The 14,735-nt window shown below is 43.2% G+C and overlaps 1 protein-coding gene across 1 annotated transcript in view; it reads right to left on the bottom strand.

Annotated features, from left to right (window-relative positions):
* Positions 1-14,735, bottom strand: part of LOC133419183 (transmembrane channel-like protein 3) — a 60,625-nt gene that overhangs the window by 18,703 nt on the left and 27,187 nt on the right. Inside the window, exons 8-15 of the mRNA XM_061708217.1 lie at positions 13,367-13,514; positions 13,236-13,279; positions 12,303-12,450; positions 10,327-10,436; positions 9,214-9,292; positions 8,847-9,095; positions 5,233-5,361; positions 2,605-2,672 (exon numbers count right to left, since the gene is read on the bottom strand). Of these exons, the coding sequence (XP_061564201.1) occupies positions 2,605-2,672; positions 5,233-5,361; positions 8,847-9,095; positions 9,214-9,292; positions 10,327-10,436; positions 12,303-12,450; positions 13,236-13,279; positions 13,367-13,514 (975 nt within the window). The remainder of the gene's footprint in view (positions 1-2,604; positions 2,673-5,232; positions 5,362-8,846; positions 9,096-9,213; positions 9,293-10,326; positions 10,437-12,302; positions 12,451-13,235; positions 13,280-13,366; positions 13,515-14,735) is intronic.

The following is a 14,735-nucleotide window of genomic DNA, read 5'->3' as shown; positions in this document are numbered from 1 at the left end:
TAAAAGGAATATTCCCAATGTTTCAGTAACCGGAATATTAGCAATAACCAGGGCTGCACATAAGTGGGCCGCCAGAGCGCATGCGCCGTCAAAATCCACAGTGCGCTGTCAATCTTGTGCTGCGAAGCGCTTTTGCGTACCAACAGCTGGGGCTCATATTATTGGTTGTGGCCAGACCAGAATACTAATATTAAAAAATCTATTGGGAGAGCTTTTCCCCAGAACTGCCACTCAAAGTTGGTACTGGCCAATCACAGCGCGTCCTTACTCCCCCTCCATACTCGTTGCGGCGGTGGATGGGGAGGAAAAGAGGTAAGGATCAGCAACAAACCTCGACATGTCTCGTCAAAATGTCCAAGAAGCAAGCGCCATTAAGTAATTATTTTGGCGTTCCACCACCACCAACTACAAAGAGATGCCAAACTGAACCACTACCCGAACAGAAAACACGTGTTCGCCGAGAAGTGGCTGCATGATGTTACGCGGCGGCGCGCACCGTACGTTCGCTCTCCCACGTATCTTACCCCGTAAGCTCTGCGTTGGTGCAACGCGGAACCATAAATCAGCCAGTGTCCGTCACTGCGTGCAGCAGCAGCGTGCCTGCACCAGCAAGACGTTGCTCTCTGATTATGGCTACAGTTTATGAAAACCCCAAATAAAAAATAAATTAATTTATGAAATCAATAAACAATTCCATCATCAAAATTATAACAAATAAAGGTTCAACATATCTTGCTTTGCATGTAATAAGACTAGGTAATATATTAGTTTCACCTTTTAAGTTGAATTATTGAAATAAATTAACTTTTACACCATATTCTAGTTGATTATTGAAATAAATTAACTTTTACACCACATTCTAGTTGAATTATTGAAATAAATTAACTTTTACACCATATTCTAGCTGAATTATTGAAATAAGTTAACTTTTACACCATATTCTAGTTGATTATTGAAATAAATGAACTTTTACACCACATTCTAGTTGAATTATTGAAATAGATTAACTTTTACACCATATTCTAGCTGAATTATTGAAATAAATTAACTTTTACACCACATTCTAGTTGAATTATTGAAATAAATTAACTTTTACACCATATTCTAGCTGAATTATTGAAATAAGTTAACTTTTACACCATATTCTTCACCTAAAGCAATATTCTACACCTTGGCTGATGTGGACATACATAGCATAGGAGGCTATTTCAGCTGCTATATGGTTGGCTGTCTGTACAGTCATGCAAGTTCAATGCTATTAAAGAACACGTTTTTTCATATAAAATAAACACATTTTTATGCAGTTTAGAAGTTTTGGGGCTTTTTTTTGGCTCCTGCACTGCTGAAATCAGGGCGTCCTTTATTTCTATTTCTGAAAGTTGGCAACCCTAGGTGCAAAATATGCCATGAGCATCCCAATCTGGCCGATAAAAACTGTAACTTTTATACTGACTCTACGGATTAACACACACCATAATTTGTTAATTCATCTTTATAAGTGAATAAATATCGTTTCGCCTATAACTTATTCCTGCATCCCTCTTTTATCGATCCGGCGAGACGGGTCACCGCGTTTTGGAGGCCCAAGTCACATATCCAGGGGCTCCTCTGAGCACCAGGCCAAAATAGTTATGTGCAGCCCTGGCAATAACCCCAATTTTGACTGCATGTAAACGTAGTCATGGTGTGGTTGTCCAGTCTGTGATCTGAGATGTGTGTGTCCCTCCACTGTCAATTTCCCCGAGGGAAACCTCCCAAAGGGATTAATAAAGTGGTCTGAATCTGAAAAAGTGGTCTGAATGGATCTGCCCCCCCCCAGACCATCAACCATCAACCCGGTCATGCTAAACCCTGTTACCATAGGACAATGTTCTCCACACATCCTCTGGGCACAACTGGAGTGTGATTGGTCGAATATGTGAGGTGGGTGTGGTTAATGTTTATGCGCAGACTTGTGCTTGTGCTTGTGCCACAACACTTTTTCCATCTCCTCTGACATCGCGAACAGTGACTGTCAGGGTTTGACATTTCCCCCAGTTTGTGTTTGCAGTTCAGTCCCTCCTGTTTTCCATCTGCCCTGATTGTCTGCACCTGTGTCTCATTACCCCCTGTGTATATCTGGTCTTGTCTTTCCCTCCTCCCTGTCGGTCCGTACTGTTTGCTCCCTCCATGTCTCCTTGCCTACTTTTTGGATTCCTGTTTTTTGTTCTACTTTTGATCCTGCTCTGCAGCGTTTTTGGTTCCGTTTTTGTTAAATAAACCCTGTTTTTGCCAACTCCTGCCTCCTGCTCTCCTGCATTTGGGTCCTCAAACACCAACTGTGACAGTGACAACAAATCTGGGTATATTGTATGATGCTAAAATTGGTGCTTCTCATGGCAGAGTTTTACAGTCATTCCCAGCTGTGTGTGTGTGTGTGTGTGTGTGTGTGTGTGTGTGTGTGTGTGTGTGTGTGTGTGTGTGTGTGTGTGTGTGTGTGTGTGTGTGTGTGTGTGTGTGTGTGTGTGTTGTATCAGGTTTTATGTGATTAAAAATGGCTTGTATGATCTCCGGTAGTAGCAATACTTCTTAGCTCCAGTTCAGGTCTGAGTTCCTAATACTCACCAGATCATTCCCTGGTTGTAGATCAAATGCAGGACATTCTCTGCTATTTTAAATTCTCCGTATTCAGGCTGAGAAAAGACACAAAACAAGTTTTAAATTCGTTAAGATAGTCTCTATTACAGACCAAACAGCAACATTTTATCATCCAGATCAACGATAACATGGAAATAAGAAAAGCTGCAGTTCCACTATTGACCACTAGGGTCTGGATCCAGACCTGAGTCTCTACTAAGCTCCAACCATGTAACTACTGCATTGAGGCTCATGTGGAGCTAAGATTAGTTGCATTTCATTTCAATTGCAATTCCTCAAATGGCCATTTGAGGCTCCAAAGAGCGTGTCCACTGACCTCCGGGTTGAAATGTCCAACTTTAGAGCAGAAATAAACATATTTAGAGTCTGGTTCAAAAAACGTTTTGATTTCACATCCATGACAACTCTGAGCGGTGCCTTTTATGTATCATGCCAGGAGAGTTTAAATAAGGCAATACATTTATTTTCTAATATGATTAATAGACAGTCAGCTCAGCCAACGCAAGCCACTTCCTCATCTGTAATCGTCATGCTACTGTGCTTAAATCAACCATTTGTATTAACCAGCGTTGACTAAACACGACTGCCATTTTTGATTTCTCCGTGAGTCAGCATGTTTAATGTCATATCTTTACAAACGGTGGCCATGTCCCCGTTGGCTTTCGGAGGATCATGACTGCACTCCATACAGTAGGTACAAAAAACAACTCCAAAACCGCCTCTTCAGGGTCCAGTGGGTGACATGACCTAAAAACTCTACAATAGAAATGATAGGAGACTGGAACACCCAATGCCAGCCAACAGTTATGGTGCTTTTCCACTAGTACCTACTCAGCCCGACTCGACTCGCCTCGGTTTTGCGCTTTTCCACTAGGGCTCTAACGTGCCGAGTAGATACTTTTTCGTAACTACTCTGCTACACATGGTTCCAGTTCTGTCCAGTTTCAGTTCAACGATTCCAGATGCACTAGTCGTCATTCCAGTTCTACTAGACCTGGTTCCAGTTCTACTAGTCCTGGTTCCAGTTCTACTAGACCTGGTTCCAGTTCTACTAGACCTGGTTCCAGTTCTACTAGACCTGGTTCCAGTTCTACTAGACCTGGTTCCAGTTCTACTAGTCCTGGTTCCAGTTCTACTAGTCCTGGTTCCAGTTCTACTAGTCCTGGTTCCAGTTCTGCTAGTCCTGGTTCCAGTTCTACTAGTCCTGGTTCCAGTTCTACTAGTCCAGGTTCCAGTTCTACTAGTCCTGGTTCCAGTTCTACTAGTCCTGGTTCCAGTTCTACTAGTCCTGGTTCCAGTTCTACTAGTCCAGGTTCCAGTTCTACTAGTCCTGGTTCCAGTTCTACTAGTCCTGGTTCCAGTTCTACTAGACCTGGTTCCAGTTCTACTAGTCCTGGTTCCAGTTCTACTAGTCCAGGTTCCAGTTCTACTAGTCCTGGTTCCAGTTCTACTAGTCCTGGTTCCAGTTCTACTAGTCCTGGTTCCAGTTCTACTAGTCCAGGTTCCAGTTCTACTAGTCCTGGTTCCAGTTCTACTAGTCCTGGTTCCAGTTCTACTAGTCCAGGTTCCAGTTCTACTAGTCCTGGTTCCAGTTCTACTAGTCCTGGTTCCAGTTCTACTAGTCCTGGTTCCAGTTCTACTAGTCCTGGTTTCAGTTCTACTAGTCCTGGTTCCAGTTCTACTAGTCCTGGTTCCAGTTTTACTAGTCCTGGTTCCAGTTCTACTAGTCCTGGTTTCAGGTCTACTAGTCCTGGTTTCAGGTCTACTAGTCCTGGTTCCAGTTTTACTAGTCCTGGTTCCAGTTCTACTAGTCCTGGTTTCAGTTCTACTAGTCCTGGTTCCAGTTTTACTAGTCCTGGTTCCAGTTCCACTAGTCCTGGTTCCAGTTCTACTAGTCCTGGTTCCAGTTCTACTAGTCCTGGTTTCAGGTCTACTAGTCCTCTTTCCAGTTTTACTAGTCCTGGTTCCAGTTCTGCTAGTCCTGGTTCCAGTTCTGCTAGTCCTGGTTCCAGTTCTGCTAGACCTGTTTAATTTTAAAATGTGTTAAATAAAGTCCTCTGGCTCCAGTAGTTAAGGTTAGCTGGCTTTGGTGAACTTGTAATGTTAATCAAGTTAACGTTAGCTGGCTTTGGTGAGATTGTAATGTTTATGAAGTTAAAGTTAGCTAAAGTTAGCTGGCTATGGTGAAATTGTAATGTTAATCAGGTTAAAGTTAGCTAAAGTTAGCTGGCTTTGGTGAACTTGCTATGTTAATTGGCTGCTTTAGTTCTGGTTTCCAAGGACAGTAGACAGGGGTGTCTCAGCAGCAGAAACCGCTTTTCTTTCGTCATGATTCTAGGTATCATTTATGGGTTAATTAGGTTTCTTTACTTGGTGTTACGAGCATTTGAACATGATGTTGGTGACGCATTGGTCAAATATTCTACTTCTATTTACTGCCAATGCAGCAGGAGTGAGGACTTTTCTCTGTGTACTGTGGAAGGAGCAGTTTCAGATTTACAGATTTCAGTCTAGGCCATGAACCCCCACCCTTCTCCACTGCTTTTAGTAGCAGAAACAAAGGAGGAACTTCTCAAACACTTGTGAAGGACTTACAAATTTACTCTCTAAATCCCAGCAGCAGCAGTCGCTCAGGTACCGAACCACCAGCCCCCTGATGAAGTCGATGAGCAGGATGCTGGCCACTGTGAAGATCATGTCGATGATGGAAAGCTTCAGCATCTCCTGGAAGTACACAACCATGAATACACACACAGACGTGCAAATAAACCCTTTCGGTAATTCCGTTACTTTTGTAATTTGGGCCCAGTCCCATTCCCCCACTACCCCTACTTTTAAGCCCTACCCCTAAATTTTGCGCGTTCCCGTGAGGGTAGTGGTGTCCCAATTCCTCTTTTCACCTAGTGGTAGTGGCTTGAACGAGGGTTAGGGAGCATCAATCTAGCCCTACAGAGCGAGGGTTTTCAGATGCTGACTTTGTGACCTAGGGCCAGAAAAATTCCCAGAATGCTTTACGTCGTCATTTGCGGACTGAATCAAAAAAAAAACATGGTGGACATTTCTAGCGAGAAATATATATTTTACTTTCATAATATTCACTCAGTGAATGTACATAATCACTCGCTTGCCCGTTGTTGCGAAGTCTTTTTCAAACCTCGCCAGAATAAAGGTTGATTTATGGTTCCGCGTTACACCAACGCAGAGCCTACGGCGGCGGTTACGCGTCGACGCACCCCGTACGCGGTACCCTACGCCGTAAACTATGCGTCGATTTAACGCGAAACCATAAATCAGCTCCCGAGCCGGCAGCTGGCTGTACTCATATTGAAATTTTCGGAGCAAATTTCTTAACAGGCGTAGCTACAACTGTTAGATTTCATCTATTAAACCAACATTTATCTTCCTAAATGATTTATTTCAGCCAGCGGTAATTCTCCACAGAGTTGCAGGTTTCTCCCCCGGGACGACGGCGCAGGTTGACCCGGCCGTGAGCTGCTGCTGCTGCTGCTGCTGCTCCGGGCCGGCGGCTCTTCTCCCAAAACATCGGATCAAATTTCTTAACAGGCGTTATTTGGATAAACTGAGCCCAGGTTGAGGATCTTAACGGTTACTTTTACGCCTGAAAAATATTAAAACTCAATGAAGTGGCATATTAGCAGCGCTACAGCGGAAATTAAAACAGCTTTTATCTCTGGGCTTCCTGATATGGTGTGACGTATGTGCAAACGTAACTACGCAGTCGCTTACGTACCCGAACGTAAACCACGCAGTGACGTAGCAAGCAAAATTTAGGGGTAGTGTTGAAAAGTAGGGGTAGTGGGAGTATTGGGACTGGGCCCTGGGAAGATTTCAAGTGCCCTAAAATCTGTGGCTTGAATTTTAGGGGTAGTGGTAGTGAGGGAGGGCTAGTGGGGGTGTATTGGGATTGGCCCTTAGCCTTCAAATCCACCTCAAAATCTTGAAGTTTTGTCCTGTAAAGATATCAGTGATGAATCAGAACATAGGTGTACGAAGAACCCTGGATGGAATGATGCTCCTGTCATGCCCAGTGAATGGTGGGCGTATCATGATCTGGGGTTGGTTCAGTTGGTCAGGTCAAGGTTCAGTAACATCATGAGGTCACCCGTCTACCTGAATACACTGAAGGAGCATGTTTCTCCGGCCATAGATTTTTCTTCCTGGATAGGAGGAACTTTTTCTGAGATGACAGTGTCAGGAATCACTGGACTAATTTTGTGAAAAGCTGGTTCCGGGAGTAGGAGACATTTTTCACCCACAGGTTGGTGAGCACAGACTCCAGACCTTTTAATTTAGTTATCACTACTGTGGGAATATGAAAGTCTGTGGCTGTGCCGGTAAACCAAACCACGATGCATTACACCACCACACTTTCTATCATGGACTTGTTCAAAGTCATCAGCAGTTTGATATTCAGGAGATTTCTTTTCCGCAGCAACCCAATGAAATGAAGTCTCCATTGAGCCTCTTTAACCACTGCTGACATCTTGGTGCTCTGTGTTAGGCGAGGGGCAACTCACATCTCCGCTGATCTGTAGTGCAGCAGTGTCTCCTCTTTGCCTCCTGAAGTCCATCACCATCTCTCTACGTCCAACCCTCAGTGTGGTGGATGATCTGTCAGGAAAGTCTTAACCCTGGTACTGTCTTTGGGTCAAAATGACCTAATTATCCTGTTCCTTCTTTCCTCCTGCTCTCTCCAGGGATAATTAAAACAGCTTTTACCTCTGGGCTTCCTGATATGGTGTGACATTTGTGCAAACGTAACTACGCAGTCGCTTACGTACCCGAACGTAAACCACGCAGTGACGTAGCAAGCAAAATTTAAGGGTAGTGTTGAAAAGTAGGGGTAGTGGGAGTATTGGGACAGGGCCCTGGGAAGATTACAAGGGCCCTAAAAATTTGTGGCTTGATTTTTAGGGGTAGTGGTAGTGAGTAGGGCTAGTGGTAGAAAGTAGGGGGTGTATTAGGATTGGCCCTTGGTCTGGTCCTGCAGCTTGTCCTGCAGCTTGTATGTGCACTGTTCTTTGCTGTGGTGTGCTGAGGTTGGTGGCATCGGGGCTGGCGAGGCCAGCACACTCAACAAGGTAGTAAGGAAGGCCAGCTCTGTGGTCGGGCTGGAACTGGACCGTCTGGAGTCGGTGGCAGAGAGGAGGATGAAGCACAAAATCCAAAACCATCACCTGAACAACCGCTCTCACCCTCTCCATGACGAGCTGTGGTAGATGGGCAGCCACCGGATCATCCCACCCAGGTGTAGAACGGAGAGTTTCAGGCACTCGTTTGTACCTGCTGCCATCACACTGCACAACAGCAGTAGGGACCACAGACTGTCACCAAACTGAGTCCCCCTCATCCCCGTTTTTCATTGTCTCTGCTGGACTTAGTGCCAATTGTTTGAAAGTTTGAACGATGTCTCTACGATAAAGTTCGGCCGAGCAATAAGAGTCCGAATTTTCGCCTTTTTTTTTCTTTTTGGCATCTAGCGTTGCCACGGTAACACTTTTGATTGAGAAAAGTAATGCCCATCGAGGCATGATGGAGACGCATCCAACAATGTATGCCATGCATGGGTGCACATTGCGGTTCGGGCCGTATTAACGGAGGAAAAAAGAGTGAGGAATGAGAAAAGGGAAACCGTTTCTGTATACCATTATATTGCCTTCATTTTCATGCTTTTCCTCGTTTTTTCGGGCGTGTTTTATTTTTGGGGGATTTTTTTTTCCACATCAGAGCGGGGTCAAGCTGCACACCTGCTGGTGCGCAGTGGGACTTTTGTGACTTTAGCTTGTTAGCAAAATGCTAGCAACATTGCCATTTGTTGCATTTGTTGCATTTCCCTCCTCCTCCATCCCAGTGTCATCCTTCCTCTAAAAATGGTGTCCGTATTAATGGTGCCATCGGTGTAAACCGGAGTCAAGTTCTCTCGTCTGATTTATGTCTGACCTGGCAATAAAGCTTTTTCTGATTCTGATTCTGATTTTGATTCTGATTTGGGCCATTCTGGACGATTGCAATATGGTCATGCCACTACTTGGCATGCCCATAATGAGAACAACTGTGCACTATTTACTGTTTACTGGGTTACTGTCAGTAAAACTCCAGACAACACACCTGTCACCCCAACATGGTTGGAAACCATTAATGAAAAGATTTTCCACACAAAAACAACATGGAAATAAGGAGTAAAGAACCTGTCCCACGTAGGTCTCCCAGCACGGGTCCTGCTGAGAACGGGCCGTCTTCTCAAACAGAGCCGTCTGGTTGTAGAAGGTCCTGGAGCTGCTCCTGCTGGTGAAGCTCACCGTGGTGATGGTTGCTACGGTGGTGTTGTGATGTTCTGAGATCTCTGACATCAGTGTTGAGGGGGTATCTGCCTCGGGCTGAGCGATGGTGGCCAGGAAGGAGCTGGAGTCCGTCCAGTTACCAGGACTCACCTGGATCTGAAAGAAAAACCCCCTGAACGAATTTAAAAACTGCTGCGTGAGACCAAATCAAAATACGACAGAAAAGGAGTTGTAGCCCACCATGAGAAACACAGAGACCAGCTCCAATACTCACAGCAGAGCTCATGCTGTTGACTTTGTCAAGGAGGGCGATGATGAGGCTGTAGAGGTTTCCCAGGTACAGGACCAGCACTCTGTGAACACAGCATTATGCAGCATTAGTGTGCACCACAAACCATAGACGGTATTAAGCTAACTGGACACACCGCTGTGATGTCAGCTACAGGTTCAAGAGTGCTTTTGAAGACTTATTCATTAACACAGGTGTATTCTGTTTCGATATGGCTGACTTGTTGTAGGACAGGGGTCGGCATCCCACGGCTCTAGAGCCGCATGCGGCTCTTTAGCGCCGCCCTAGTGGCTCCTGGAGCTTTTTCAAAAATGTTGGACCTCTTTTTTCCTTTTTTTCTTCTTCTTTTTTTCACCTTTTTTTTTCTTTTTTTTTCTTTTTTTTCCTTTTTCTCTTTTTTTCTTCTTTTTTTCCTTTTTTTCTTTTTTCCCTTTTTTCTCTTTCTGTCGTCCTTTTTCCTTTTTTAATTTCAACATTTCGACTTTTTTCTCGACATTTCGACTTTTTTCTCGAGATTGTACTTCAACATTAATCTCAACATTTCGACTTTTTTCTCGAAATGTTGACGTTTTTCTCGACATTTCGACTTTTTTCATGAAATTTTGACGTTTTTCTCGACATTTCAACTTTTTTCTCAACATTTCGACTTTTTTCATGAAATTTCGACTTTTTTCTCGAAGTGCATAATGAAAAAAAAATCTTCCCCCAGTTATAACTAATATAGAAACATGCAGCATGTGTCTTCATTATACGAGACTTTTCATTTTTTGCAGCTCCAGCAATATTTGTTTTTTGTGTTTTTGGTCCAATATGGCTCTTTCAATATTTTGGGTTGCCGACCCCTGTTCTGGGATGTTCTAGCGCCCCCATGTGGAACAGCTGCTGAGCTGTGGGGGCTTGAACAAGGACATATCTCAAGAACGATGATGAATCTGGATGCTTGACGCCTCTGTAGAGTCTTCACAGCTAACAGAATGAATGGACACATGGACAGAAGATGTTTTGCATGTGCTTTATCATGCTCAAACATGTCTGGAATGATCTCTGTATTGTTGTGAGGAACATGTTGGTCTTCATCAGGGAGCGTTGGTGGAGTACCTGGCGAGCTGGAATCGCAGTGACGTTCTCGGATGGTACATCTCCAGCTGAGCCACCAGCTCAAAGGCAGACGGGGCAATCATGGTGATGAGGGAAACCACCACACTCACCTGCAAGAGCAAAGCATCTCCTGTAAGTCCAGCAACACCTGGGATCATCGCTGTCCCAGCACAGCCTTCCACCCAGGGATGAAATGTCATCTTTTACATCAGAAAATATTGTTCAGTCTTTAAGGGCCAGACCTTTCACTGATACAGAGGCGGTTTGGTCATGAGTTTAGGTTATTCATTCATTCATTTGTTAATTCATTCATTCATTCGTCCATCCGTCCGTTTGTTCATTCGAGTGCTCTACTAGAGTCGTGAGTGAACAATTGGACCCTGAGACCAGATTTAAACATTAAACCTGTTTCTGTGAAGGGTGAGAAATCATACAATTGTGGATTTTCAAGCAGATGTTATGAAGAAGGATTTCTTGTTTACTGTAATTCGAGATTCAAGATTCTTTATTGTCATTGTTCATATTTTATAAAGACGAAATTAAAGGTGCTTCATCGCAGGTGCTGGTCCTTATATAAAGTGCAAGATAAGTACAAAAATATATAAATATAAATATGTAAGGGAAAGAAAAAAAGTACAGTATTTGAATGCCTAGAAGGTTTCTGCGTAATGGTGGTCTAACAGCTCACAGGGGTCCCGGGGGAGGGAAACGGCCACTTTCTCTACATCAGAGCAAATATTATAGTCTGGCTGGGTAGGACCGCTATATTTGTGCAGATGGACATAGAGGCTAAAGAAAGGCTAAAGAAAGGCTAAAGAAAGGCTAAAGAAAGGCTACCAGAAGCGTAATGAGACGAGCCACGGCCCAGTTGTCAATGATTTCCTTGACTGGTGCAGTAAGTCTTTTCTTCAAATGAACATTTCTAAAACAAAAGACATGATCATTGACTTTCGCAAAAACAGTGCCCCCAACCAAGAGGCTACAGTTTTAAAAGGTCAGGCAGTGGAGTGTGTCAGCACATACAAATATCTGGGAACTGTCATCGACAACAAACTGAACTTTGAGGAAAACTGTCAAGCTGTGTATAAAAAGGGACGCCAGCGCCTGTTTTGTCTGAGAAAACTGTCTTCTTTTAACATTTCCAGGACCATGCTGACCTTGTTTTATCATGCTTTTATAGAATCGGTTTTATCTTTCTGTCTTGCTTCATGGTTTGGAAATGCGTCCCTTAAAAACAAAAACTGTTTAAACCAAATTGTGAAATGGTCGAGCAAGCTGATTGGAGAGTCTCAGCTTCAGCCAGAATCCCTGTTTTCTAAACAGTTACAGAGGAGAGCTGGCTCCATTTTAAAAGACAACTCCCACCCTCTTAAAGGTGAGTTTATTTTAAAAGACAACTCCCACCGTCTTAAACGTGAGTTTCAGCTGCTCCATCAGGTCGGAGGTTCAGGGTACCTGCTTGCAAAACGAAACGTTATAAAAATAGCTTTGTACCAGCAGCCATCAGTGCCATGAATAAGTGAGGGAACTGCAACATAACTTTGTATTTATGTTTTGTATTGTTTCCTTTATCTTGTTTTTATGAAAAGGCACATTTTTTATCCTTTTGCTTGGTTTTAATATTTTAGTGTTTTTTTCTACTGATGTTTTAACTTATCTTGATTCCTATCTTGGGGCCGTCCTTCTTGTTCTTTGTTCTTTTAGCCAAAGCACTGTTGTCACTTTATCTTATCCTGTGTTGTTGAGTGTATGGTTTTAGATTGTATTGTATGAGGAGGCACTCACTGTGAACCAAATTTACCCAAGGGTACTATAATAAATAAATCTATCTATCAAGCTCTGAAACGGGGGGATTGATGAACCATGACAGCTGGATGGAGACGTCCGGTCCTCCGGGTCAACATCACTTCTCCAGTTACATGTATTGAAGAATGGATAATTTAATCAAGGTAATGATGTCCGCTCTGATGCTCTACCTCGTTTTTCTCCCACAGCGTCAGCTCCGGCTTCTCCTGCTCCAATTTCTGGGACCGGTCCACCACAAAGTAGATGATGTAGATGCTGCCGGCCAGGGACAGCAGCACCAGGATGTTGGCCAGGATCCGCAGACTGATCAGGACCGCCCTGAGGAGACGTCCAGAAACCCACAAATGACATGAAATAACTGTTAATACACTGTAATCATCAATAATCATTTACTGATCATTAAAAAAAAACGAATGAAATTGTACTGAATGAAAATGATGGATCTTCATCATACAGGACTGTCTCAGAAAATGTGAATATTGTGATTTTCTGTAATGCAATAACAAAAACAAAAATGTCATCCATTCTGGATTCATTACAAATCAACTGAAATATTGCAAGCCTTTTATTATTTTAATATTGCTGATCATGGCTTACAGCTTAAGAAAACTCAAATATCCTATCATACATCCCGTGTGTCTGTCCATTGAGCTGTTACGCTGAGAGCGCCCCCTGCAGGTTTGGAGCACTTCCGGTTGTAGTGACCGCTTATGAAGCGTTTTTCTTTTGAAGATGGTTATTGTTTTATATCGTTTTGTGCTTTACATCGTTTCTCTATTTGCAGCGTTTGATAATGCTGCATTTGTCTTTGTTTTTTGCAGCAGGTTTTTTCATTTGCACCACGTTCCTCTTTTTGTACCTCGTTTTGAGTTTGTGAATTTGAATCGTTTCTGTACTTGAAGCCGTTTTCCTTAACTGAGAGGCATTAGGCCGTTGCAGTACGTTTGGCCCTTGTCGGCCACCGTACTACCGCCCTCACTCTCCTGTTGTTTCTGTGGTGTCTTCTGTCAATCTTTGATTGCTGACCTTCTCTTTGTCAGAATGAGTGCACGTAAGACCAACAAAACCATAGCAGAAGAAAACACACTGGGAGAAACACTTACAAGCTGGTCTCCTTCTTCTTCTGCTGCTCTTCAACGATGGCTTCCTGTGCAGAAAAACATCTACCAGTGGGTTTTTGCACCTTAAAGACAGTCTAGCTCAGAATGGGAGAGTGTCTGTGTGAGCTTCTGACCCTGATGTTGTTGACGATGGCAGCTCCTTTGCTCTCTGCAGCTTCTGGGTTTCCGATGAGGTAATCCCAGGCACAGAAAACTCTCCAGCAGAACGTGAAGTTCTCGTCGGAGGCGCTGGCCATGCTCAGACGGGAATTCTTGGCCATTCTGCACAACATACAGTCAAACTGAAATCCATCATCATCATCATCATCATCAAGCCATGTTTCCATGGAGCAGTAGGGTGTGGTTTAGGTTGGTGTGTTACAAATTCTTTGGTGTTTTCAGTTACCAAAGTTGGAAAGGGTACCATAATAACCAGATGTTTCAAGTAACGAAGTACAAATACTTTGTTACCTTACTTAAGTAGAAATTTTAGTTATCTATACTTCACTGGAGTAATTATTTTTCAGACGACTTTTTACTTTTACTCCTTACATTTTCATGCAATTATCTGTACTTTTTACTCCTTACATTTTAAAAACAGCCTCGTTACTCTATTTCATTTGGGCCTTTAATAAAAACTATCCAGTTAAATTGCTCCATCCGGATAGAGTGAATTTGGTTGTGGTTGTTTCAGATGTTCTTGTCCAGTTTTGTTCTTACATCCGTTCCCTCAGATTCCTGCAACTAAACTTGTGTACATTCCAATAAAGGTTAGGATAAATGATAACATGCCTCTGAAGTTTGACTTTTTGCACCATTACAATACTTATAGGCAACTAGTCATCATATCTCCTGCTCTCTGAAACACATGTTAATGCTCAATAGTACACATATATGCTTCTTTAATATATTTCCATTATACTAAGATGCATTCATTTTCAATGGCTTTTGTACTTAATGGCTTTTTTCCCCCTTACATTACTTTTACTTTTACTTTAAGTAGTTTTGAAACCAGTACTTTTATACTTTTACTTGAGTAAAAAACTTGAGTTGATACTTCAACTTGTACAGGAGTATTTTTTAAACTCTAGTATCTATACTTCTACCTGAGTAATGAATGTGAATACTGAAGACACCTCTGATAATAACCGAATCATAGCTGGTGGAAACTTTGATTCCAGGGTAACCCCTGGATCCTGGTGCAGGGGTTACAGATGTGCAGCCTCAGGTGATCTGAGCTTCTCAAAACTGAAGTTTTTCTACTGACCCGAGCAGTTGGTAAAGAAACTGCAGCTCTGGATCCCGACCTTGGTGCGTAGAGGAACCATGACTCTGGATTCAGACCCTAATGGTCAGTAGATGAACTATAGGTCTGGATCTGGACCCTAGTGGTCTGTAGAGGACCTGCAGGTCTGGATCTGGACCCTAGTGGTCTGTAGAGGACCTGCAGGTCTGGATCTGGACCCTAGAGGTCAGTAGAGGACCTGCAGGTCTGGATCTGGA

Source organism: Cololabis saira, chromosome 2 (assembly GCF_033807715.1).
Source record: "Cololabis saira isolate AMF1-May2022 chromosome 2, fColSai1.1, whole genome shotgun sequence".
Classification (NCBI taxonomy): Eukaryota; Metazoa; Chordata; class Actinopteri; order Beloniformes; family Belonidae; genus Cololabis; species Cololabis saira.
Note: the sequence above shows the minus strand (reverse complement) of the source record. Positions and strands in the feature narration are given on the sequence as shown.